The 23,481-nt window shown below is 51.7% G+C and overlaps 1 protein-coding gene and 1 long non-coding RNA gene across 3 annotated transcripts in view; both read left to right on the top strand.

The window, feature by feature from the left end:
* Nucleotides 1-380: 380 nt before the first annotated feature.
* On the top strand, nucleotides 381-4,707 carry GRXCR2 (glutaredoxin and cysteine rich domain containing 2). Its single transcript, XM_065690796.1, has 3 exons — nucleotides 381-716; nucleotides 2,620-2,835; nucleotides 4,528-4,707. Exons 1-3 carry the CDS (start codon nucleotides 381-383, stop codon nucleotides 4,705-4,707), a joined length of 732 nt encoding a protein of 243 aa, XP_065546868.1.
* Nucleotides 4,708-22,809: 18,102 nt separating this feature from the next.
* The window catches only part of LOC136019786 (uncharacterized), a 36,787-nt gene continuing 36,115 nt past the window's right edge, over nucleotides 22,810-23,481 (top strand). For both annotated transcript variants that reach the window (XR_010615053.1, XR_010615054.1), the window contains exon 1: nucleotides 22,810-22,909. This is a non-coding gene — a long non-coding RNA (uncharacterized LOC136019786). The remainder of the gene's footprint in view (nucleotides 22,910-23,481) is intronic.

Raw genomic sequence — 23,481 nt, 5'->3', positions numbered from 1 at the left:
AAGCTGTGAAAAGCTGCTGGGATGGTGTATTTGGGGTAGTTCTTATCGCAGCACATAGCAGAACCATTTCCATGGTTTCAGAATATGGGCAGAGTTCCCTATTTAATCCGATCCTCCCCACGTTAACTCCTTTCCTCTTGTGGCAAGCTGGTCTGTCCACCCTTCACCCCCCTGCCTCATCGTTCACTACGCTGATATTTTCTCTTTGTGAATATCTATCAATATTTAATAGGGTGGTGTCAGTGTTGCTGTAAGATGAGAGGAACTACCAGAAACCTTGAATTATGCATTGTGTGGCTGGGGGAAGCTGGGCAGAGTTTTCTTTTGGACCCAGAGCTCTTGGAGTTGATCTCCCGGAGCCGCAGCGAGAAATCCCGGTAATGGAAGAGCCCCAGAAGAAGCTCAGTGCTCGGCACGAGGGGAGGCCCCGCAAAGTGAGGTTCAAAATATCATCAGCCTACAGCGGCCGAGTGCTGAAACAGGTCTTTGAGGACGGGCAGGAGCTGGAGCTCCCGGCCAAGGAGCACTCCCGGCGCTTTGTGCGGCACTGCTTCGAGCCGGGCGACCGCTGCGCGGGGGAGCTGCCCGAGCGCAGGCTGCTGCCGCCGGCCAAGCTGAGCGCGCAGCGGGTCAGCGTGTTCAAAGAGGGGCAGACCCTGGGCCTGGGCAGCGCCTCGCCTCTGCTCGACCGCCCGCCCGGACACAGCGCCTGCCAGGTAAGTGCTGCCCCCGCTGGGACCGGCGGCAGAGCCCACCTCGGCCCTGGGGACCGCAGCCTCAGGCTGAGCCTCGCTCGGGTAAAGCGCGTTTGGTCAGGCCAGGGTTTAAAAGGGGTCTGTAGCTCCTTACCGCACACACACTGCGCTCTGCTCACCGCAAATGGCAGCGGCTGCGTGCTCCGCAGCAGCCAACAGCAAGGGAACAGCATCTGCTGGGCTCCAGCTTCTCAGGGGGCCCATTTGCATCTTTCCATTTTGCAGACCAGTATTCCCATATATATCAGTATCTATGGAACTAGATGATCTGAAGGTCCTTCCCAACCCCTATGATTCTATACACAGTAATCCCGATGCATCTAACCCAAGCACATGTGAGGTGGATATTATCTTAATTTGCTGTATTTAAGACATTGAAGGTGCATGTCTTCAGCTGGTGAAAAAGTTAGTGTCAACAGCATGTACCAGTGAGACTGAGCCAGGCATCTGCATCCCCTGGCAGGTCAGAATTCCCCTTTGGCTGCTTTGGAAATCCCAGCTTAGTTTCACTGAATGCTTTGTTAACATATAATTAATGCCATTGATACAGAACTGTCTCTTTATTCCCACTAAAAACCCAGTACATGCATAATATATGCTAAATTGGTTAATACACAGGGGTTACGCCCATTTTCTTACACAGGTAGGAAACCCGTGTATTTGAACTACATTTAATTGATACGCTGGACATCTGCTTTAACTGAAAACACCACACCGCCATGACTCCTGCCAGCAGCCAGAGCACCAAAGTGATCTTATCCACACATGAATTTGTCCTGCATTCCTGGGGAACGCTCATCTCTATTCCCTGGTTTCCATAACCATAAATACCTTGAGTAATCACAGTGCCCAGTATCAGTGTTGTTTAGTATCAACACACATTCGGTCTGTGGAGACACCAAGTCTGTGTAACAGCAGTGAGGCTTTAAAGCCTTCCTTAAAGGGGCAGGATCTGGCCTTGCTGGCCCCATTCCCAAGATGCAGTGGGTGCCTGGTTCCCAAGAGAGCCACTGGCCCATGCGACCCTGGCAGGGTGATTCCCTATGGGAATGTCTCCTGAATAGCTGCTTGACACACATACTTAAAGAGAGGGAAATAGGAAGAGTGTGTAAAGCAATAGGCTGCGGGAGCTGCCACCCGATCCCCCGTGCAGAGGGCAGAGGGGCAGGTAGCAAGCGCTGTGCTCAGAGGAGCGCTCACCCGTACCACGCTTTGCTTTCAAATCACTAGAATACAAACCCAAGTGAGCCCAGAGATGGCTGTTTAGGCTGGCTCCTCGGTGTTAGGAACAGTTCAGCAGTAGATAATGAGGGGGGTTTATGATCTGACCCTTTTTCCAGCATTAATAAATTACACAGAAAAGCTTTATTTAAAATCTGAAAGCCCCCAATCAAAGGCTGCAGAATACATCACTTTCATGGGGAATTTCTACTTCTGGCAACACCCATGAAAACCCCCTCTGGCTCCCCCACCCTCCAACTACTCAACCTTCAAAGCAACATAGGTCAGCCCTCAGTGCCGGGTTTGCTTTTCCATAGGTGCCAACACCACTGCTCTTAGAATTGTGCCTGTGTTTTCTCTTGTGTATGGGTTGGAATGAGAACTTACATCCCAAGAGCCTTCTCCCTCCCAGAATGGGACATTCAAGTGAGGTTCCTAAGGCCTGACTGAAGTCCTGGTCTGATCTGCAGCCCATCTCTCTGGGCCCTGTCCTGCTCCCTGCTCTGGGTGCTGGGGACGGGATCATGCCACAGTGCCAGCCGAGCCCATGACCAGGCGAAGGGGATGGCCTGGAAGCCTTGGGACCACCAGTGGTTGTAGAGTGTATTTGTACAGGTGAGACACTGATAAGATCCTTCTCCAGCCTTCCCCAGTTCTAGACTTTGGCAAGATCATCATCTACACAAACAACCTGAGAATCATCCGTGCACCGATGGACCAGAAAGAGCTCATGAGAAGAATCATCCAGACTGAGGGAATAAACGACTGGGCCTTCATATACCGGGAAAAGAAAGAAAAATTTGGTGGTGGACATAGAAAAGATGTGGAAAAAAAGGTTGCCTGCAACCAGTTTGTGCAGGTAAGAGAATAGCAAGTGTTATTTTTCTCCTAAGGCTGTTGGGTTTTACAGTTGAGTATTTCTAGCCAAGCTCCATCTATTCCTGCATCTGGCACTTGACTAAATTTGGATGGAAAGCATGGCTTTGTTCCTGTTTCCACTCGGGAGATAACTGACCAATGCTGCACTGCAGCATGTGCTCTGGGGGCCACTGTCCTCTTTCCAGATGCTCAAGTCTCCTACTTGATTCCTCCCCTGGAGACTGTTGACGTTGATGTAGCTTGGCTTAGGTCCATCCTTTGTCACCCTCTTCCACTGGAATAAGAGCAGGCCAGGGTTTCTCCAGCCTGACCAGGCTAAACACAGCTGCTCTGTGGCTGAGACTGCCGGAGGCTAACATTTTAATATCAGCTGAAATAAGGTTGTGCCTTCCTCTCGTTTCTCATGGGTTAGTCTTTGTTGGTCAGAATCCCAATTAGTCCGACCATAATTTGATCCCACAAAACATCGTGTTGTCGTGCAGGGCAAACATGAAGCATTCCAGTTTCACAGATCTGGTGCAGGTCACCCTGGTCCTCCCGCACCCCTGGGCCTTGCCTGTGGCTTCATGCATAAAGACCCCGCAACAGCCCTGAGAAACCGAGGAGCGATGTTGGCCTTTGCCAGCTTTGAAGGAAACCTCATGTTCAGAACAAGGGCTTTAACATAAGAGCCAAGGTTCATCTACTGAGGACCTATCTGAGCCATCAAAAATCACCTCTGGCGTTTGAGAGAATACATGTGGAGAGGGACCTCCATAAGGTAACTGATTGCCTTCCTGCAGTCACCCTCACTGAGGAGCACGCTTTGGAGGACAGCAGCTCCTGTAAAGCATTGTTCTGGAGAAACTTGTTAACCTTGGAAGAACTTACATTCCCCTTAATGTTTGGGAACAAAAAGTAAAACTTGATGGTCCTAAAACTACGATTTTTTAAGAATAATTTTGGACTTACTCTGTATCAGTGTTATGAACTTTCATTTAAAGATGACCAAACCACAGCAAGGTTACTGAACTAATTTGGATGATCAATTTCATAAGCAGGCACCAATATGAAGCATATCAGGCATCAATTCCCCATGTCTTAGTTAAAGCCTCATTCTATAGTGCCATGTAAAGTAGAATGGCTGCGCAGGAACAATGCAGGACTCTGAAAAGAGTGAACCTGCACTGTGCTATACTCTTCCTGATGCAGACATTCGATGTCTCTGGCCTCTCTGGGAGCACTGAATTTTGTGCAGGGAGAGGTGCAGGCACAAGGGACAGCCTGAAAGCAGCTGGGCCTGTCTGTGGTCAGGGATGTGGAGGGAGAGGGTGAGGAGAAATGCTCAGAAAATGGAGCTCCAAACTGAGGATGCGGAGCCTGGGGGAGGGATGTGTTAAATGACAGGAAGCCAGGTGCTGTGCAGAGCCTGGCAGGAGGAGAAACATGAGTTTGAACGTATTGTTGTAAGCCCTGTCACGTTAACTTCTCATCTTCTAGAAGCATCCACAAATTGTCCCCTTTTACTTGAAGATCTTGCTGTTGAGAACTGAGTATTATTGACAGAGTGGCATGTCAGGAGCAACAACTACTTACAAGACCACAAGACAGCAGTTCTCTCTTTCAAGCGTGTTAACTGACTTTGCTGTCTGATACCCAGTAACAGATCTTTCTTGTGATCTGTCTCTTTCAGGAAGGAGATGACGAACATGGTTGCTCCCAGTGTAAGGGGTCAGGCTCTGCCCCTTGCTCCCTGTGCCATGGAAGCAAGTTTTCAATGCTGGCAAACAGGTTCAGAGAGTCCTACCGGGCCCTGCGCTGCCCGGCGTGCAAGGAAAGCGGCGTGCAGCCCTGCCACATCTGTGCTGCCTGACCAGCACGGCCGCTGCGACCTGCTGCGGAGACTGAGCTGTTCCACCTGCGGGCAGCCCCTCTGTAACGCAGGGTTTAGGAGGTGGGAAAGGCACATTGCACACATCTCACTGTGGATGTGAATCCTGCACCTCTGCTACCAACTGTCCCTCCTGTCTGCTCCTGCCTGCCCTCTGAGTCAGCCCAGACCCCAGGGGCAGCAGGGTGGATGCACACCAGGTCAGGTCCTGACCCATCCGTAGCATCACTGAATGCAGCAGGAGTAGGTGCAGCTTGGGCAGGGTACGTGTCAGGGTGTGAAGTGTGTCTGTAGCACAGCAGCACGGTGCCTCCCCTGGGTTTAAGTTGCTGAATGATTTAGAATTACACTGGCTTTTGTAGTTAACTCTGTCCCTGCCTGCACTGTCACAAGCATTTCCCGAAGACTTTTTTTCCTTACATCTGCTTTAGTGGGCACAGTGGTTCCTTTGGGGTCTGATTTGTGGGAAGGAATTGAAAGCCCTTCCCAAACCTGGAGCTATAAAAATGTACCATACTCTACTAGTACAAAATGGAGTTATTAAGTTTTTAGCCTACTTATGTGGAAGTGCTGAACCAGAATTCCCCTGCATGATGCTCAGCACTTTTCAGGATCAGGCTGGTGGTGAGCAGCACTTCTGTTGCTTAATATTAATCCCATGTTGTAATCTGCAGAAGGTAAACTCTAATTAGGTGAGGTGAAGCAACGATGTGGGGCTCTCTGCAGGCTGCCACTGGTGGCACAGAGCACAGGGGCTTCACCAGGCTGAGGCAAACAGGGGAAATGGTATTTTTTCCCCAAAGCATTGACTTATTATGTTATATATTTACAAGCAATGTTAATGCAGCCTTAACTTGTGTACTGCCTCTGAGACTGATGAGTTAAGAGCCTGCTCACATGTACTTCGTGCTGAGGTTGCAAGCCTAGACAGGGAAATTTATGGCCAAGTTTCTATTTTCCTATGGTAGGTTATAAGATTTCTCCGCAATACTTCAGGGATTAGGAATTATGCTGGTTTAGCTCCTGGACTTCCACGTGTCTCCTCCTGCAGCTGTTCACTGAGTACCAAGGGTTTAATTTCCAGAAAAGTGCATAAATCTGCAGCAGGTACTTGATCGGCTTCATTAATCATAGCAGGATCTGCGATACAAACACACGTGGTCCTTGGGGTATTCACGGGGGGCAGAGGATACCTCGCAAATGGTTGTCCAGTGGATCTCCTCCCTCCTATTTGACCTGTTTGATCTCAGTTTGCTGGGCCTAAGAGCTTGCGAGCAGGACACGAGGAAAGCAACCAGGTGAGATGGTTGCCCGGCAGTTTTACTGTTTACAACGACCCAGATGCAAATAAGCATTTACAAAATCAGTATTTATTGTTCTTCGGCAATCACGATGTTTCTCAACCACTGTAACTCCTCCTGGCTGTGTCAGCTATTCCCGTTCATCCCCACGCGTCACCGGGGCGACGCTCGCAGCCGAGCTTTTCCCTTATCCATCCCGGATCCCTCAGAGCACCGGGGACCGCAGGGCTCGTCCGTGCCCAGCGCCGGGGCCGGGCTGCAGCGGCCCGGTCAGAGCGGCGCTCCCGGCACGTCCTGCACGCTCGGTTTGACGCCGGACTCCGTTTACCCAACAAACGCTCTTATTTCACAGGGAGCGGAGCTCTGGGCACCAGGGGCGGCGGGCGTTGAGCCCACGGGCGGGAGCGCTGCTGGGCTCGGTCCCGCTGCCGCCGGCGGCGCGCCCCGGGGAGCTCGGCGCGGGGCGAGGAGCAGCCCCCGTTCCGCGGCTCCCCGCGGCCGCGCGCAGGAGGGCGGCGGCGGAGCGGGGCGGGCAGCGCGGGTACCGGCACCCGCCCCGGGGCGGTGCGCGGCCGCCTCCGCAGGAGCGCGGGGCCCAGCCGGGCCGGCGCGGCTCAGGGCGGCGCTGCCGGCGGCTCTGCAGAGCAGGGAGGGGAAAGCGGCGCGGGCCGCGGGGCTGCCGAGCTCCCCGGCGGGTGCCGCTCCGGGGCCGCGCGGGTGCCGGGCCCTTCCTGCGGCTCAGAGCCTGGGCTCCCGTTGCTCAGAGCTCTTGCTTCAAGCTTGGTAAAAGAATGACTCCTGCTTTCCTGCCCCCGCGGGCTGCGGAGCCCTGTGTCGCTGCTCGGTGCAGTGCGGCTTTTGGCCTGGTAGTGCAGCAGTTGTTAGACTGTTCAGCGCGCTCTAAATTGAAAACGTTTCGCAGTGGCAGTGGACTGTGTTAATGGCAGGTAAACAGCTTTTCCGTGTGGCATCTGCTCCTGGAAAACAGCATCCTGCTGAATTCTCCTTCTGAGCACAGCTCTCTTTCAGACCTGAGCTCCAAGCTGCATCAACACTGTCCTTCCTGCTGGTGTTTCCCTTTGAACAGCAGCACACAAACAGGGATGAATTCTAATCTTTATTAAAGCTGGTGCTGGGCTTTTGCCCTCTAGCTGTGACTGGTGTTTGTGAATACCAAGGTGAAGAGCAGTATGGGCTCCAATGTATTTGTTTTGGCCACGTGTGTTTAAACACTAAGGATAGAAGGGAGCAGCTGCATAGAGCAGGGCATTTCCCTGGGATGAATCCCCGGGTTTGTGAATGTTCTCCACAGGACAAGATGTTTAAACCAGTTGACTTTGAGCCAGTCCAGCCTTGATGCAGCCGGCTTGAAACACAAGGAAGGATTTTTGCCTCAGCCACTGCCAGTTCTCGGCCTGCTGTTAGCAGAGGTCTGGCTTTGACAGAGGCAGTGCCCAGAGGAACCCGGAGGAAGGCAAGCAGCCGGCTCTGCCACCCGAGTGCTGGGTGACTGCTGCAGAGCAGAGCTCCAGTTCACGGGCAGTGCTATGGTGACCTGTGGTGTGCAGCTCCCAGTGATACCATCCGGGTGCTGGGAGGCAGAGAGTGCCCCTGATAAATAACCTTTTATTAAGAATGGTCAGGTCCTAAACCTGGCTTGGTTCTATGGGTTAGGGCAGGAGTGGAAGATGGTATGTTGCACTTCTACCAAGAAATAACAAGTTTTTCCTGTTTGCTGGAAGCCTGTCAAGGCAACACTGGGCTTGCTGGAGTCACCAGGCTCCTGCCTGCGATCTCGGTTGGTCAGCTCCTGGTCCTCAGTGTCCATCATGTGAGGGGATGACTGATGAGACACCCGAATCGCTACAAGATGTGCTGGTGTGGGTTTGTTTTAATTGGCTGCCTCTTTTTCTCCTGGTGGTTGATGGCTCAGTACAGAGCAGAATTGGATCCCTGCACTGGTGTCCTGCCTTGTGATGGAACCCAAACTGGCAGGCCTGTGAAATTCACTTCCGAAGGAAGAACCCCAAATAAGCTGAAGTGCCAGAACTTTGAACAGTAAATGCAGGCAAAGATGCTTACTCTGGAGTCTTTCCGGTTCTCTTCTGTTTCTGTCAGCCGTCTACAGCTACTCTTTTTCTCTTTTGCCTTAGAACAGGGCTGTGAAAGACCCGTTTCAGTTTTCTGAACGAAAAGAAAGGTGAAAAAGCAAGCTCTTCCCTGTGTCCCTGCGGCAGGAATCCCGAGCTGCGTCTGCCAGGCTCGGGCAGCCAGCTCTGCTGACCGTGAGGCTTAGACTGCCACGCGATGGCAAACCCGCGGATGTGCGCTGAGAGACTCGTTTGGAAGCTCTGGAGAGACTGAGCAGAGGAAGCAGGGCACCTTTGGCTGATTTCCCTGAGTGTTAGAGGTGAGATGAGGAGTGGAGTCAGTGCTTTTGATCGTGAAAGATCTGAACCAGGGCACAAATGCAAATGGAGCCTGTATTCTGTACTATATACGAGTCCATATGACTTGAGAAGGGCAGCTGGAGGTGAACAGTGAAGCTAATTCCGACAGCCAGCGGCACAGAGCAGGAAGGTTAAAATAATCCTCATTTGTATGTGGCAGCAAAGTGCATTGCATGCTTTTAACCAGGAATTTGATATGATTGAAGAAATAATTGCCCTAGTTACTCATAAATGCCACAGTTAAAGCTGACTTCAGGGCTCCTGCTCTTGTTCTTTCTGTTGCCACTTTGCAGGTTGAGCCTTTGAATGTTGTTATGTTGCAAAACAGGATGGGAAGGTGACACCAGACCAAAGCAGTTGGGGTGCTTCAAGGGCATGTTAGTACCAGGACACCTCCATGTATTGCCTCGATTGGGGCGTTTTGCATGTGGGCTGCAGTTTATGATCTCTGACGATGGAGCATGGAAGGCACTCGGACTGTGGGAAGCGTTAGCGGGGGCTTTCTTATTTCTGTATATTGGTTTGGACCCCTCTCCCCTGGCGCACGTCTCAGGTTTGGTTTAAAGAATCCACGCACTGCAGCAGAATTACACCCAGCTTCTCTAGAAACATCCTCTTCACCGCAGAGATGTGTGCTCTGCTTTTGTTACGTGGGGTGGGTAGGAGCTGGGTGGTACCCTGATGGGCAGCCTGCACGTCAGGTGCTGGGGTGTGTATCTTTGTGCGTCAGTTCAGAAATACGCTGAAAACATCCTGCCTTTGCCACATGTTTCTGGTGAACACAGCCTCTCATGGTGGCTGTGGAGCGCACGCACTGGCACAGCACCGTCCCCAGGCTGAGTGCAGGTGTTGCCTCAAAGTGAGCCTGTGAACCGTGCGTCAAACGCGTGGTTCAGGTGTGACAAACCGGTTTGTGTTTGAAATCAGTGCGTCTGCACGGGAAAGGGTTTGTATTCATCGCTCTTCAGCGCAGGGGTGATCTGTGCAAGGGCAGATTCATTTGTTTCTGTTTATTGACAGCCGCCACCCTTCTGAGCCAGGGACCAAGCACGGGGCTCTGGAAAGGTCCCACTGATGCTGCAGCATCACTGCTTCATTTCCTTGCAGTCAAACCCAAGCAAAGGGGCAATATTTATGAATTGAAATAGTGTTATTTTTGCAAGTCTTTGAGGCTGTCATTTTGATTTATGTTGGCTCCATTTGATCTTGCATGTAAACCCAGCCCTTCATTGCTTTGGAATAACCCATTTCTATACAAATCATTATCTGTAACCTGCAGTGATTTCTCTGTGCTGCTGCACACGGTGCTGCTTTTAGAGACCTGCTGTTTCCCTCAAATAACTTCTAAGAAACATCACCGTGGCTAGGAACTGCTGCTTTTGATAAATGATCGCACACTTTCCGGTTAGGAAAGGTATGTGGGGGTCTTAATTCCCTGGATTCAGAATAATGAGTGATGCAATCAATTCTGCTCGTTGTTGTTTGCAGAAAACAATCAATACACCTGCAGGAGACCGAATGGGAGCACAGGAATTCTTTTATCTCATTTTAATTGTTTTTTGCAAGCGGAGAATGGAGTGCTTCAGTTCTACCAGGAGTGAAAGGAGCGGGGACTGTGTAACCACCTGGGTACCCCTGTGGCAAGGGGGCCTGGGTGCTTCCAAACTGCTGTTTGCTTGTACCTGTGCAAGGGGCTCTGGCATCTTCCGGGCACACTCGTGACTGGCAGCCGGGGTAGAAAACAGTCATCTGAAATGATGGATAGCTCAAAGGCAAGGTCAGCTTCGTGCCTGCCGCTGTCACTGGTTTGTCTGGAGTCCTCTTCGCGTGATGGAGGAGAAATGCCTTTAAAAGAAGCAAATCTGGAGAGGACCCTCCTGCAGGAGCTCATCGGGACGCTCTGGCCGATAAGGACAAGCACGCGCTCGCTGAGAGCTGTCTCCTTCCGCACGGCCCCAGCGCTCGGGGCGTGCGGAGCAGCTCCGATCGCTCCGCAGCGCAGCGGGGTGAGGCCGGCGCCCGTGCAGGGGCCGCGCAGCCCCTGCGGGCCGGGCCGGGCCGGGCCCGACCGCGGCTCTGGCCACGAGGTGGCGTCGCGTCCTCGCCCGTCCGCAGGGGTGCGCGCTGTCTGCGCGGCGCCCCGCGCCTCCTCCGGGGCTGGTGCGCAGGGCGCGGAGCGGTGCCTCGAGGCTCCGGGGGCAGCCCCAGCGCTGCCGGCACCGGGGCTTCGCTCCGGGCCAGGGCCGCCCGCTGCAGGCGGAGGCGCGGATGCAGCCCCCGCTCCTGGGGCGGCTCCGGGCTGGAAGCCCTGCGCTCGGTCCTGTGCCCAGCGCAAGGGGCGGGGATGAGGGCGCTGGAGCCAGCGCCCGTGTGCGCCCGCCCCGCGGGACCGCGCGTTATCCGCGAGTGCGCCGGTCACGGGACCGCAGGGCTGAAGCCCCTGGGACAGGGACGGGACTGCTGTGCCCCTGGTGCTGCGGAGGAGGGCTCTGGGGCTGAGCTGCTGCGGGCGGAAGGACCAGCCAGGCTGAGATCTCTTTGTTCTCTGCCGCTGTTAAGCTTTGGCATCCCCAGGGAGCAGAAACCTTGCAGGGAGGCTGTGTCGGGCTGGAAACGCTGTTTTTGTGGTGTTAGATTCTCATGGTCATTACATCTGCTTGACTTGTAATGTTATTTCTTTTGCTGTGCTGTTTAGGAAATTGAGTCTATTTCTGTTTAAATACTGGGGTAATAGAGCCTACTATTTAGTGAAAGATTTATGTAAATGGCTCTTTGTTTCACACGATTGGGCCTTAGAGAGTGTAAGTTACATCGATAATGTAATTATGCCACTACTGCCATTTCAAAGCAGCGCGTGGTGGAGAAGCCTCCAATTTCTGTGTAGAACAGGACTTGAAAACCTTGTGCTTTTAAAATCAACTTGTATTCTGCATCCAGAAAGAATAGTAGAGCTGGATTATAGAACAGCCTGTTCTGAGCCTTAAAATGAATTTCCCCACCTTCTCTAAAACTTCATGTATTATTTATCATCAGTCTGGTGGTCGTCACTATTTCTTCAGTCTGGCGTTTGTGTCAGCATGGAGGTTACAGCAACTTTGGAATATGATTTGAGTTCAATGAATTACCTTGTGCTTTACAATTTGGAGTTCATTATGCAGGGTTTCCCCTTTGTTTTCTAATCCTACTAAGCTAATCTTACTAAATTCTTCCTTTCTGCTGACTTGAATGGAGAATGCAAAGTGTTAACATCTGGAGCTCATACCTGTTGAGAGAAGCTATGAAAATGCTTCTGACTTGACAAGTGACAGCAATTCTCTTTCACCCATGTGAGCAGTGATAACCTTTACCCTATGCATTTTTATCCCAGTATCCCAGTCCCATGAGAAATACGTCATGGCTGTGGAAACAATGGAAGAGAAAACAGATAAAACAGGTAACTGCCTGTTTTTTCTTGCAGAACTGAGTAAAACATTTCATAACATTTAAAATTAGCTATGTAATAGTTATATCTCAGTAGAAGCTGGGCACTGCAGACATGCCTGGGATTCCTGCCTGCTGGACTTTGTATAGGCAATACCAAGGAAATCTACTTGAAGTATTTTAACTGCATTAAGCATTTGAATTTTCAGCTCATTCCGAGGCTGTTAGCTGTGTTGCTCCTGGTTTCTCTGTAGTACATTCTTTTGTTGTATGGTTCTTGCTGTTTCTGTGATCATTTCCATCTGCAGTGCTCTCTGGATCAGATGTAAAGCCCCTGGAAGGAAGCACAGTGAGCTGTGTGGGTCGAGCCTCGGGCACTCCACAGGCGTTGCACTACTTGGCTTTCATGGTCCCTGCCTTTGGAGGGATCACTTGCTGTTTCACTTCCAGATGAGGAGGTAGTTCTGTAGTTCCAGGAGTGAGCAACTTGCAGAGTGCCCTTGCAGGATGCTGACAGTCAGAAAGTGGTCACAGATCCTCAGGCTCTTGCTTTATCATTAAAGATGCCCGAAGTACCAGTCATAATGATGATGAATCTGCTCGGGTCAGATCAGGTCTGCTGTCACCACACGGGGTTTTGTTTTCCAGTGCTGAGCTTGCAGGAGGTGATTGCAATTAGGCACTTATAACGTGCCTGTGCAGAGGATGTATTAAAGAGTTATGCCACCATGTGGGAATTGGGTACCAGAGGATTTGTGTTGAAACAGCCACCTTTCTTCCTAACATGGGAACTGTCATCAAATTACTCATTTGGGGTGAAAGGAAAACTTAGAGGCTTTAAATGTTTAGACCCAAATGTTTTAATCCCTAATGTTTTAGTCCATAAACTCTTTATCATACTTTTAAACAGGTCTTCTGTCTTGCAGCTGAGGTTTAATGGTGGCTCTTAATTCCACGCTTATGCTCTCTTTAGCTGTTAGTGAGGCTGCCCTGAGATCCAAGGAAGCACTAGTGTGGCTGTTGCTGTTTTCTCCAAGTGCAGTAAGCCACTCTTCCCAGAGAGTGCTTTTCTGCTCCCTTTCCTGGAGATGCTTCGCATTATTGATGCGATGTGTCTGCCAGAGTTCTGAAAACCAAGCTTCCTGAAGTTTTCACTTCAGAGATCCCACCGCTGTTCGAGAAGGTGCTCTTTTATCCCGGAGAAGTCTTTAACCTGGGCTGCCTGCCAGTTGGCTTTGCGTTCGGTAGCGTCCTGTTCTTGATCTGGGTCATTAAATATTAAAAGGCAAAGTGGTTCTAAAAGACGACCTTTTTTTCCAGAGATACTCAATAACTGTAATTTGTTTCCTAATGGATAGTTTTGTCCTCGTCACTGGGCCCAGCTCCATACAAAAATAAACGTGCGAGGAGCCAGGACTGTTCTGTAAAGCCCGTACGCAGCGGGTTTGCCCCGAGGGTGAGCCTGAGAATATAAATTGGGGTGAGGACAGAAGGAAACTAAAGCTGCAGCCCGCGTGCTGGTCTGGGAGCTCCGATCCTCACGGTTTCTCTCCCCCCGCCATGGTGCACCGGTGCCACCCGTGCTGCAGGAGGGAGCCCTGCACTCGCGTGTAGCCTGGCTCTGGCTCTGGCACTGCCTGCGGTGCTTTGCCACCCAGAGCACCCCTGCAACAGCCAGTGAGGTGTTTGTACCACAGGCTGGAGAAGGGGCTCTTGGGTTGCAGTGATGGATGCAGATGCCCTCCTGAGGCAGAGGGCACAGTGCCCATAGCAGCCTTACGGCCCTCGGACTGGCAAAGCAGCAGCAGAACTGGGTTACATTTTATACCCCCCAAAAGAAAACCTCTCCCCCAGTGCTCTGTTAAGGTGCCACCATTTCTGCCTGTGCCTTTGCTCTGAAGCCTTACCACTACTTCGGTTTTATGTAAGAAATGGCGATACTTGCTGCTGTAACTCTTCCTTCTGGTTTGCTTTGATCATCAGGTTTGTCTGCGGGGATGAGAACCGCAGCGTGCCAGAATGGGATTCCCGAGGTTTTTAGGAAAGGAACTGCCCAGAGAGTCTACCGAGGCTGTGAAACCCCAGCGCCTCACCGCGGCGGATCTCGTTTGCGAGGATCGCGTTTCCTAAAGACTTCTCTTAACGCTTGTAAAAGTGACTTTTAAAGAGAAAAAAATTCTCAAGGCGCTGATTTTACACTTGAATGGCCGAGATTGCAGCCTGGAGCACGCTGGAATGTGACCGGTGGTGGTTACACACAGCGATGGGCTTTCAACTTGCACCTGGAGAAAGTAAAGCTGTTTTGAGGCGTTACCTGGGCCATAGTGGGAGTGCGGCCATTCCCCACCCAGGGCAGCAACGTTCTTGCTGCCGAGGCTGACCGGCTTTGTGTGGTGGGTGGTTTCTGTGACAGCCCAGGCTCGGGGCGCTCAGCAGCCACTAAAAACACTGGAATTGGACCCAGCAGCAGTGGGTGCAGGGGGAGAAGATGTCTGCTGATGTGGAGACACGCGCAGGATGCATGAGCCGTGCCAGGGGCTGGAGGTGGGAATGGAAAGGGTCTCCCCTACAAAAGCTCCCTCTTTGGAAGAGCCTTGCACTGGATGTAACTTTTAATTTAGCTTTGAAAGCCGTGCAGGCTCTGGGTACTCTCCCTGACACTATCTGAACAAGAGAGTTGCTGGACTTTTTATATGGAAGACAGTTTAATTAAACTCCCATCATGAAGACAATTAGAGCAAATTTGCTGTACTTAACTGGCCAATAATTTAGTAGTTGGCTCTCATTAATAGACTTCTCCCTGTGACTGTTGTAGTGATGCTGCACTGCCAGCTGCGTGCTACAGAAATCAATCAGAGATCAATGCTTTCCTTGAGCCTCCCTTTTTCTGTCCCCTACAATGGTGGATCTGCAAAATGAAGAACTACCCCCAGCTGAGGCCAGCGGTGGGCGTTTGAGATCCATCCTGTGACTGGGAGAGCTGCTCATGTTCTCCAGCTCCTGCACCTGATCTCCACATGTCCGTGTTGTTACCCAGTTGCATTGGCAGATAACAAATGGCCATGGCCTGCTGAGGGTGTCGATGCTGCCAGGTCGTTTTTTAGTTGTCTGATGGAGAGATTCATTTTTCAGATGAACTTGGATGCCCACAGTTCAGATCATGCCTTGTGCCAGTTTCAGTTATTCACGGGTGGTGAATACAGGTGAAGTTGGTTTGGTTTCTCAGTGGCATTAGCAGTGCCCTGTCTCTTCTCCCTCTGCGGTGCCTGGGCACACAGTCCCTTTGGACACTCTTCTCTCCACTGGCATAGGGCCGACAGCCCCTGCTTCAGGCACTCATTTGGGAAGCCGTGCCCAGGAGCTGCAGGCGGAGATGTGTTCTGAGCAGCACCGTGGTTTATTCATTTGCTTATTCTTGATGCCTTTTTGTTGTGGCTTTAAAAGAACAAAGCAGACAGCAGCAGACAGCTCTGCCACTGTGAGCAGTGACCGTGAGAGGGAAGTGCGTCTTGCAGCTCATGACAGTGCAGAGCTAGCAGATAGAACAAACCGGCTCACAGTATCTCTACAAAGCTGCATTAGAAATCCCTTAGTGATTCTGGCTGTGTCTGCAGAGCTGGGAAAAGGAAATACAAGCACACCAGGTCTGATACAACCACACAGTCTTGCCTGGTTTCTCCCCCTGCCTCCGAACCCATCTCCACAGGGCAGCAGCCCTAGCGATGCCTTTTGTGTCTTCTAAGCTGTTAGATGAGTTCCTGCTGTGGCTTGGCCATGGAGTAGTCTGAGGCACGTTTTACCCAAGTGCAGTAAACAGCAGTACAAAGGTGGTATTTAAAGTTTTCAAACATATGTTGGATGAAGGACAGTGCCTCCAGGCTTCCATTTCCTTCTTACCTTCCAGTGCCTGGTCTGCATCCTTCCTACTGGCCTGACCAGCAAGGCACTGCTTTTCTTGCACCTGGAGTAACTGGTTAGAATATGGAAGGATGTTACTTATTCCTGCTGTATCTCCTCGACACTGACAGCAGTGCACTTCTCCATCCATCCCTTGGGAGAGGCTCAGAGGAGATAAAGGGGTAGGGAAACCATGGGAAGCAGCGATGTGAGGGGGCAGAGGAAACGCGGTAGGGGATGAGTTACATGAAGAGCAGGAGAAAATACTCTATGAATATGAAATTTGGCGAATGACAACAATAAAGCTCCTGTATCCACACAGGCGATATTAAATATCTTTTATAGAATGAGGGGGAAAAGTGACTATTCATGAAACCATTCATGGACACCAGAGGCACTGATCTTTTTAATCAATATTTTTGTAACTGAGGTATGAGCCTGATCTGTGGGTAGGGTGTCTTTAATGCCTAACAGAACAACAGTGACATTTTATGGCTTCTCATACTTGTCGTGTTTATCTTACTTTATTCCAACTCTGCGTAAAAATGGAGGTAAGGTTCTCCTGCCCTTTTGTTTGTAGCAGTCAGTGTGTTTGGATGGAGACTGCAGCATTTATGACTATCTTTTTCTTACCTGTTCAGAAAAGCTATTACTGAATGAGGTGCACCCACATTATTGCCCACAGCACTCCCTGTGGAATAACTCAGCAGTCGAGCAGATGTGTGGGTAAATCCCATCTCCCAGCACAGCCTGGGCTGGGTCTGCTCACCAGCTCTTCCTTCGGAGAGGGGCCAAGATGCTCCATAGTCTTCCAGCAAAGCCTGGGGGATGCTTGTTCCTGGAGCAGTGCCTCCACCTTTGAAAAGCGAAGCTGTTGTACGGCTGGTCCGTCAGAGAAGGTTTTCAGCTGCAGGTACGAGGTGCAGAGTGGAATGGGCAGGCGATGTTTGCTCTGCATTCCTAGTGCATCATCGCACTCTAACAGTGTAAATTTAGCTCCTTCAAGCCTGATCTCCTGGGGCTGAGATTTATGTGTTTGAACTTTAGTTGAAGGGAATATATTGATTAGCCTTTGATTTAGTTGTTCCTTGCTGAAGAGATACTGGGCAGTGACTCGTACCTGCCCTTTTGTATTTTATTCGTTTAATGGAGTCCTCTCTCACTCCCCTTCTCCTCCACACCATTTTGTCTAAAAGTCCGCGTGCTACGAGGAAAAGGAAAGAAAAAGCGGTTGTCACACTGTGAGCGTAATCGATGAGTAAGTAACACTTAAATTCCCTCGGCAAACCTCGACTCTCCCCTCGTGTCAATTAGTGCCGTGGTCTGTAAACAGTGGCATGTCCAATTCAGGCTGATGAACTCGGGCTGTTGCCTTCTCCGCAGAGTAGGCTTGGAAGAGGAGCTGCTTTTCCCAGCTGTAACGAATCTTGTCCTTTGCTTTTTCTGTAGAGATGGGGACAGCAGCTGGAAGCGCAGCATCCCTTTACAGGTGGGAAATGTTGTTTGGAGTCTGGGATACCACTGCACGTTTGCTCCTTGTGGCCCTACAGATAAATGTGGGCGTTTGTCCGTTAGAAATAGTGTGCAACTTTTGAGGAATTATCAAGAAAAACAGTGACCTACAGCAGCATTAGGCCCGACTGCTCCAGAGCTGCTCAGCAGTGTGCTGGTGAAGATGAGTTCTGCACCTTGTGTTTCATCCTCACCTCATGAGTGTGATAGTCCAGGCAATAAGACGTTGGTTCTAAGGGCTTTTCCTGGGCAGTAGTATCGTCAGGGTTTATCTGTGAGGGAAGATCTGGTCAACTCTTAAATTAGCTTCAGAACAAGAGCAAATGGCTATTGATTACCTCCTAATAAATTTCTTCTAAAACCTATTTTCTCTGTTTCTGCAGGAGAAAATGTAGCTGTGAAGCTTCCTTGGAATCACAGATTGTCATTGCCATTGGAATTCTATGGCTGTTGTCTACACTTAGCTGGTACCATTTTATTGAAGGAAGAGAGTTTAATATGCACAGCTGAGAGGAAAGAAGACCACGCACTGCAGACCTTTCACAAAGGATTCAGGAATTGTATTGCTTGAGGGAATGCTGCTCATGAGCATCACGGAGGAACGAGTGTAGGCTTGGGAACAGCATCTGCCTGTGAACTGCTGCCGTGATCCCCAGGGACTCAGAACTGGTGGGGGAACCTGGAGCAGCAAAGCAGAAATAGCCCTCATTGCTCTGACGTCCCTCCTGCCTGTTGGCACCGAGGAGGTGCCAGCACCCCCAGCACTGTTCATGTCATCATCCTGTGGGGCAGAGGCTTTGTCCTGCAGAACCGAGGCTCAGCTGCAGCAGTGGGGCAGGGTCACTGCTCCCGTGAGCCCCCTTTCCTTCGGTTCTCCTGGCTCTGTGCAGACCTCTGGTTGCTGAACCCCTGCCTGCAGGGCTATTTTCAGCTGTAAGGACATGTCTCAAGACAAGCCTTGTGTATATTCGAGGTCTTTCAGAAAGCATTTCTCTCATGTTGCTTCTGAGCAGCAGCAGAAGAAACCTGGAGGGGAGCTGATGGAGTGCAAGTGAAGATCCGGGCAGAGTGTGCCCATCTCCTGCTTCTCCTCCTCCTGCTGCACACTCCGCATCAGGACAGTTTCATTTTAAACTTTTCATTTAAAATTCAGATGAGCACAAGCTGTGTTTGACACCCATCACCGGCTCTGGGTAATACCACACTTGACAAGTAGCCCCGTTACGCTCCATGTCTGTTCTTTGCGCAGATTTGCCATGGGAAGTGCCATCCTGTGATGGAAGAGCCGCCACACGGTCCTCGGGAAATGACCCTATTTTGTATTGGCACAGCAGAACAGAACGCTTCCCTTCATCCTTCCTGTTCCGGTTGTTAACTGATGCCTGTGAGTTTGGACTGAATGCTGAGCAGTCAATATTTGTGAAATGCAATGGCCAAGACTGGACACGTTCATTAGCATGTTTATTGTTATTGAGTGGCTGCTCTGTGGGCCTGAGGAAATGATCCCATTGCACCTGTTTGAACTGCTGTGCACAGATTTAGCACCAGCACTTTCATTCTCACATCGTGGTAGATTGGGATTGGGGTAGAAAGGATTTGCATCCTGCCACCCCCAGGGCAGAAGGGGTCTGTGAGGAGTGGAAGACGCCGCTCAGGGGAGGTCTGAGGAGCTCTTGTCACGGGGTGATGGGGACACAGGGATGTGATGGGCGCATTCCCCAGTGAGCAGTGTCGTGATACCGAGCCCATGGTCAATGCCAGTGGGCAGTTACCTTCACCCGTCTGATTTCATTCAGAAAGAGCCCCTTGTGTCTGCTTCTCCCTGATGTGTTTTCATGCTGAGCTGGAGGCAAACATTTACAGATGCAGAAAGTAAACTGAGCATCCCGATGTCTCCTCTCAGGCCACCTGTAGGATGCTGTGTCCCATTGCACTGGCCTCCAGGCATGAGCAGAGTCCCTTCAGCTGCTCAAAACCCGAGGCAGCTCCGTGCTGGGGAAGCGGCCGTGCTGTGTCTGGGGAAGAGCTCGGTGCTGTGTGCTGGCGGCATCAAGCACGTTTGCCCACGTGCGCCTGCAAAGTGGCATTTCTTGATAGAGGGGACTTTGGTTCCCTCCCCCAGATCAAAAAATACAATTCCTGGGCAAAACCCTCCCAGGATTTGGCCAAAAAGCACAGGTATCGTGTGGTGGGTGCAGAGCAACAGCTGTGAGACTTGTCACAGGGAAGCTTTACACCGTGATGCTCATTCTCCTCCTGACAGCTCGGAATACAAGGATTAATGACGTTCAGGATAGTTTTGCCGTGATCTAACCCATCATTTCAAACCCTTTGTTCTGGCTCTCAGGCCCGCCTTGGTTTTTGCTGTGTTTATTTCTCATTTGGTGAATTCTGTTTCATGTTTGTCTCGCTGATGGCACAAACGTTGCCATGAGAGTGGCGAGATGTAGAGCACTTATCTGCTTTAATATAAATCAGTTGCCTCTCTGGGAGCGGTAACAAGGCCTTGGGGAAAAGCACGTTTGTAGGAATCCAGGGCACAACTCGTGTCCTCCGGTCTGTGACATGTGGGACGCAGCTGGGACACTGGTGCAGGGATGACAGAGCCCAGGCCATGGTTTGCACTGCATGGTCCTTTGGTCCCTTTCCTCAGGGGCAGATCCTGCTGCAGCCCAGGCGCTGAGCCGGTACAAGGGATGTTTTCCCAGGAAAAGTCTTGGTTCCAGTGGAAGACTGAGCCCTGTCCTGCTGCAGAGCAGTGCCCTAAACCCTGGGAAGGCAGCAGGTCATGAAAGGGTTTTATGGGAATCCTGCTTAGGAGGAAAGGCAAAATGTGAGGAAAGTGATGAGTGGATTTGGTGGGGGGAGCGTGGGGCAGGGTGAGAGCTCGCTGCGGCTGGAAGGGACCTCAAAGCTCCTCCAGCTCCAACCCCTGCCCCGGGCAGGGACCCCTTCCACTGGAGCAGCTTGCTCCAAGCCCCTGTGTCCAACCTGGCCTTGAGCACTGCCAGGGATGGGGCAGCCACAGCTTCTCTGGGCACCCTGTGCCAGCGCCTCAGCACCCTCACAGGGAAGAGCTTCTGCCTAAGAGCTCGGCTCAGCCTCCCCTCGGGCAGGTTCAAGCCATTCCCCTTGGCCTGTCACTATCCTATGTGATAGCACTATTGTGCTATTGCAGGAGATTGTCTCATCAATAGAGTCTCAGCATTGTGCTCATGCTTGTTTCTGCTGCCAACATCCCTTTGCCGAGTCTCACTGGAGCTTTGTTTTGTGTTCTGCTTATTCCCAGTGAACAAACCGCTCACCTCAGCCTCTGCTGGGAAACAGGGATTGGTCGGAGCCCAGCGCAGCAGCACCGGCAGGCGGGAGCTGGGAGACAAGAGGCCAATTAAGCACGGAACACTCTAAATCCACTGATGCCATTATGCTCCGGTTTGCATTAGCTGGGGAAACAAAACATCCGGATAAACAGGCCTGGGGACTGGGGCTCAGCTTTTGTACTCTTTAGAAATGGAGTTTTAAACGCGCTGAATGCGCTGTGGACAGTATTTACCTTCTGAAAAACCAAGTCACATTGTATTTTCAACGGAAATAAAGGATGCCCATGGTCCAGTCCTCTCAAAGAGTCATTTGCTCCCAAGATCAATGAGGAAACGCTCACGAAAAGGGATGTTGCCATTGGGAGGCAGGATGCGCTCAGAGCACTGCGAACCTGCCACCTTCGCTGTTGCCTTGTAAGCAGGAGGCATGTTAAATGTCTGTGACATTTGAAGGGCCGTCACTGCAATCTCGGGTCACTAACGCTGTCTTTGGGGGAAGAGGCAGTACATTTCCACTGGGGTTTATTTTAACTGCCAGACACAGTTACAAACCCCACAGATTGTTCCAAATGCCAGGATCTGGCTCCGCTTTGTGCGGGAATCGGATGTTCTGCTCCTCAGGCACGTTCCCAGGCGCAGTGCGGCCGGCTCTTGCGTGCAATTCCTCCTCCTCCTCCTCCTCCCTGGGATGGCAGTTCCTTGGTTGGGAAGCAGATGCTCAAGAGCATCCCTGGAGCTGCAGAGGTTCAGTTCTGGGGCCGAGCCCGGGAGCGGAGGGTTCAGCCGGCTGCTGGGACTGGAGCACACGTGGCCATGGGCGGCCCCTCACCTCCAGCTCCCGTCCCACAGCAGCTTTCTCAGGCTCTGCATTGCCCCTGTGCTCAGGTCCTGCCCAGGGCCCTGCGCTCGGAGCTGAGCTCTCCCCGTGCCCGCAGGGCTCTGTCTCGGAGCACAAGCTCTGTCTGTCGGGGGTGGTCCCTTCACGCCTCTCTTCACTTGCTTTGCTTTGGTTCTCTTGCTTTAAGCACCAGCGAGCCTCCAGCCAGGGGAGTGACTGGGCTCCTGCGGCAGTGCAGAGGCTGTTAAAGTGCCAGGGTTTTATCTGCTTTTCCCATTGATGCCGCTTGGAGGGACCTCGCAATCCAATGGCTCTGCCTTGACTGATTCGCTCTCATTATCAGACCGGAATTATTTGCAGAGGTAAATTACAAGGCTTTATTTTCTCACAGTGCTTCGTCTTTCTGACAAAATGCCTCTGACGAAGTTGCTAATGGAAAAGCTTTTAACCTCCCGAGGCAGAGGGTGACCCTTGTCCCTTGGGTGACACGTGGGGCTGACCGATGCTGCGGAACACCCATGGCCTCCTCCAGGGTGCGGGGAGATGTAACGGGCAGCCCAAGGTGACGGGCACAGCCGTGGGGATGAACCGTTTGCTTCAACAACAGGAAGGACAAATCTGTTCCCCTGCTTCACCTGCGTGTCCTGGCTTCACTGATGGGCTCCTATGAGCATCGGCTTCATTAGCAGGAGAAAAACCAGACTGGTGTATGTGAAGGTAGGACAGGCAGAGCAGTTGGATGGGGCTTGGAGCAACCTGCTCTAGTGGAAGATGTCCCTACCCATGGCAGGGGGTTGGAACTGAATGAGCTTTAGGGTCCCTTCCAACCCAACGCAGCCTGGGATTCCATGATTCTGTCATTGCCAGGAGCATGACTCATACGTTAAAATGAAAAGCCAAAGATCTCATTTCAAGCCCCAAAGGATGCGTTTCATTGTCCGCAGCCTGAGGGAGGAGAGTGTGTGGTCATCAGCTTGGTACCTTCTTCAGGGGCTCCTGCCATGTTCCATCCATGCAAAGATGTATGCACGTCAGGCTGATCAAATGATAAGCTCATTTTCAACTTGTTTGTGTGGTTGTATCCTTGGCAGCTGATCCAAGAAGGGGCAGATAGAGTTGGTTTAGGGGTTACCCACTGACACACTTGCCCAGAGGCAGCAGCAAGGGCAAAGAGAAGAGGATCCCGTGCTGTGCCCCCAGGATGCAGCCCTGGTGCTGCCGGGAGCTCTTGGAGTGGGGCAGCTGTGCGCGGTCAGGGTGATGCTGATGGCTGCAATGGAGACACCTGAGAGCATCACCAGGTACCCACCCACCCGTCTATTTAAGCCTCTGCATTAAGCGTGGTTGCCCCTTAAAGGAGAGGAGGTGTCTGATCCTGCTTGGGTCAGAAGGTGCTGGTCAGTCTCTGCTCACCCATTCTCCTGGGGCCCCTGGCAGCCATCGCAGGTAGGACCCTGCCCCTGTGGTGAAGGGGATGGGTGAGTTCTGTGGCACACTGTGCTTGGGGGTGCTCCCTGCCAGCCCCTGGGTGAGTGTGGAGGCTGGGTACCTGGGGGAAGGAAGGCTGTGCCTCTCCTGGCCTGGGCATGGGAAGGAATGGAGGAAGCAAGGTGGTCTTTAAGGCTCCTCACAAACCATGCTAGGGTTCTAAGTGTTGTTACAGCTCTGGCTGCAGTGTAAGTATGTTATAATCCATGCGAGCTGGAGTTTCCCTCTGTCCTGGGTTTACCTGGAGCCGTTTTGCTCCTTCTTAGTAACTGGTGCAAGCTCTGTGTTTTGACTCCCAGCCTGGGCAGAGAGCTGGTAACACCCATTGGTTTTAATTGTTGCTCAGTAATGTTTATTCTGGCCAAGGACTCTGTGAGCCTCGTGCTCTGCTGGGGATGAGGGGAGGCCGGGAGGAAGCAGGGACAGGGCACCTCACCTAAGCTAGCCAAAGAGGTATTCCATACCACAGCACGTCATGGCCAGGGAGGTAACTGGGAGTTACCTGGAAGGGCATGGGCCCTTTTCGGAGG

This window comes from Lathamus discolor, chromosome 10 (assembly GCF_037157495.1).
Source record: "Lathamus discolor isolate bLatDis1 chromosome 10, bLatDis1.hap1, whole genome shotgun sequence".
NCBI lineage: Eukaryota > Metazoa > Chordata > Aves > Psittaciformes > Psittacidae > Lathamus > Lathamus discolor.
The sequence above is the reverse complement of the archived record's forward strand: the minus strand, read 5'-3'. Positions and strand labels throughout refer to the sequence as shown.

Coding starts and splice junctions, on each gene's coding strand:
- GRXCR2 (XM_065690796.1), top strand. CDS start 381: ATGGAAGAGCCCCAGAAGAAGCTCAGTGCTCGGCACGAGGGGAGGCCC. Junction 717..2,619: donor CCGGACACAGCGCCTGCCAG/GTAAGTGCTGCC, acceptor ATCCTTCTCCAG/CCTTCCCCAGTTCTAGACTT. Junction 2,836..4,527: donor CCTGCAACCAGTTTGTGCAG/GTAAGAGAATAG, acceptor TGTCTCTTTCAG/GAAGGAGATGACGAACATGG.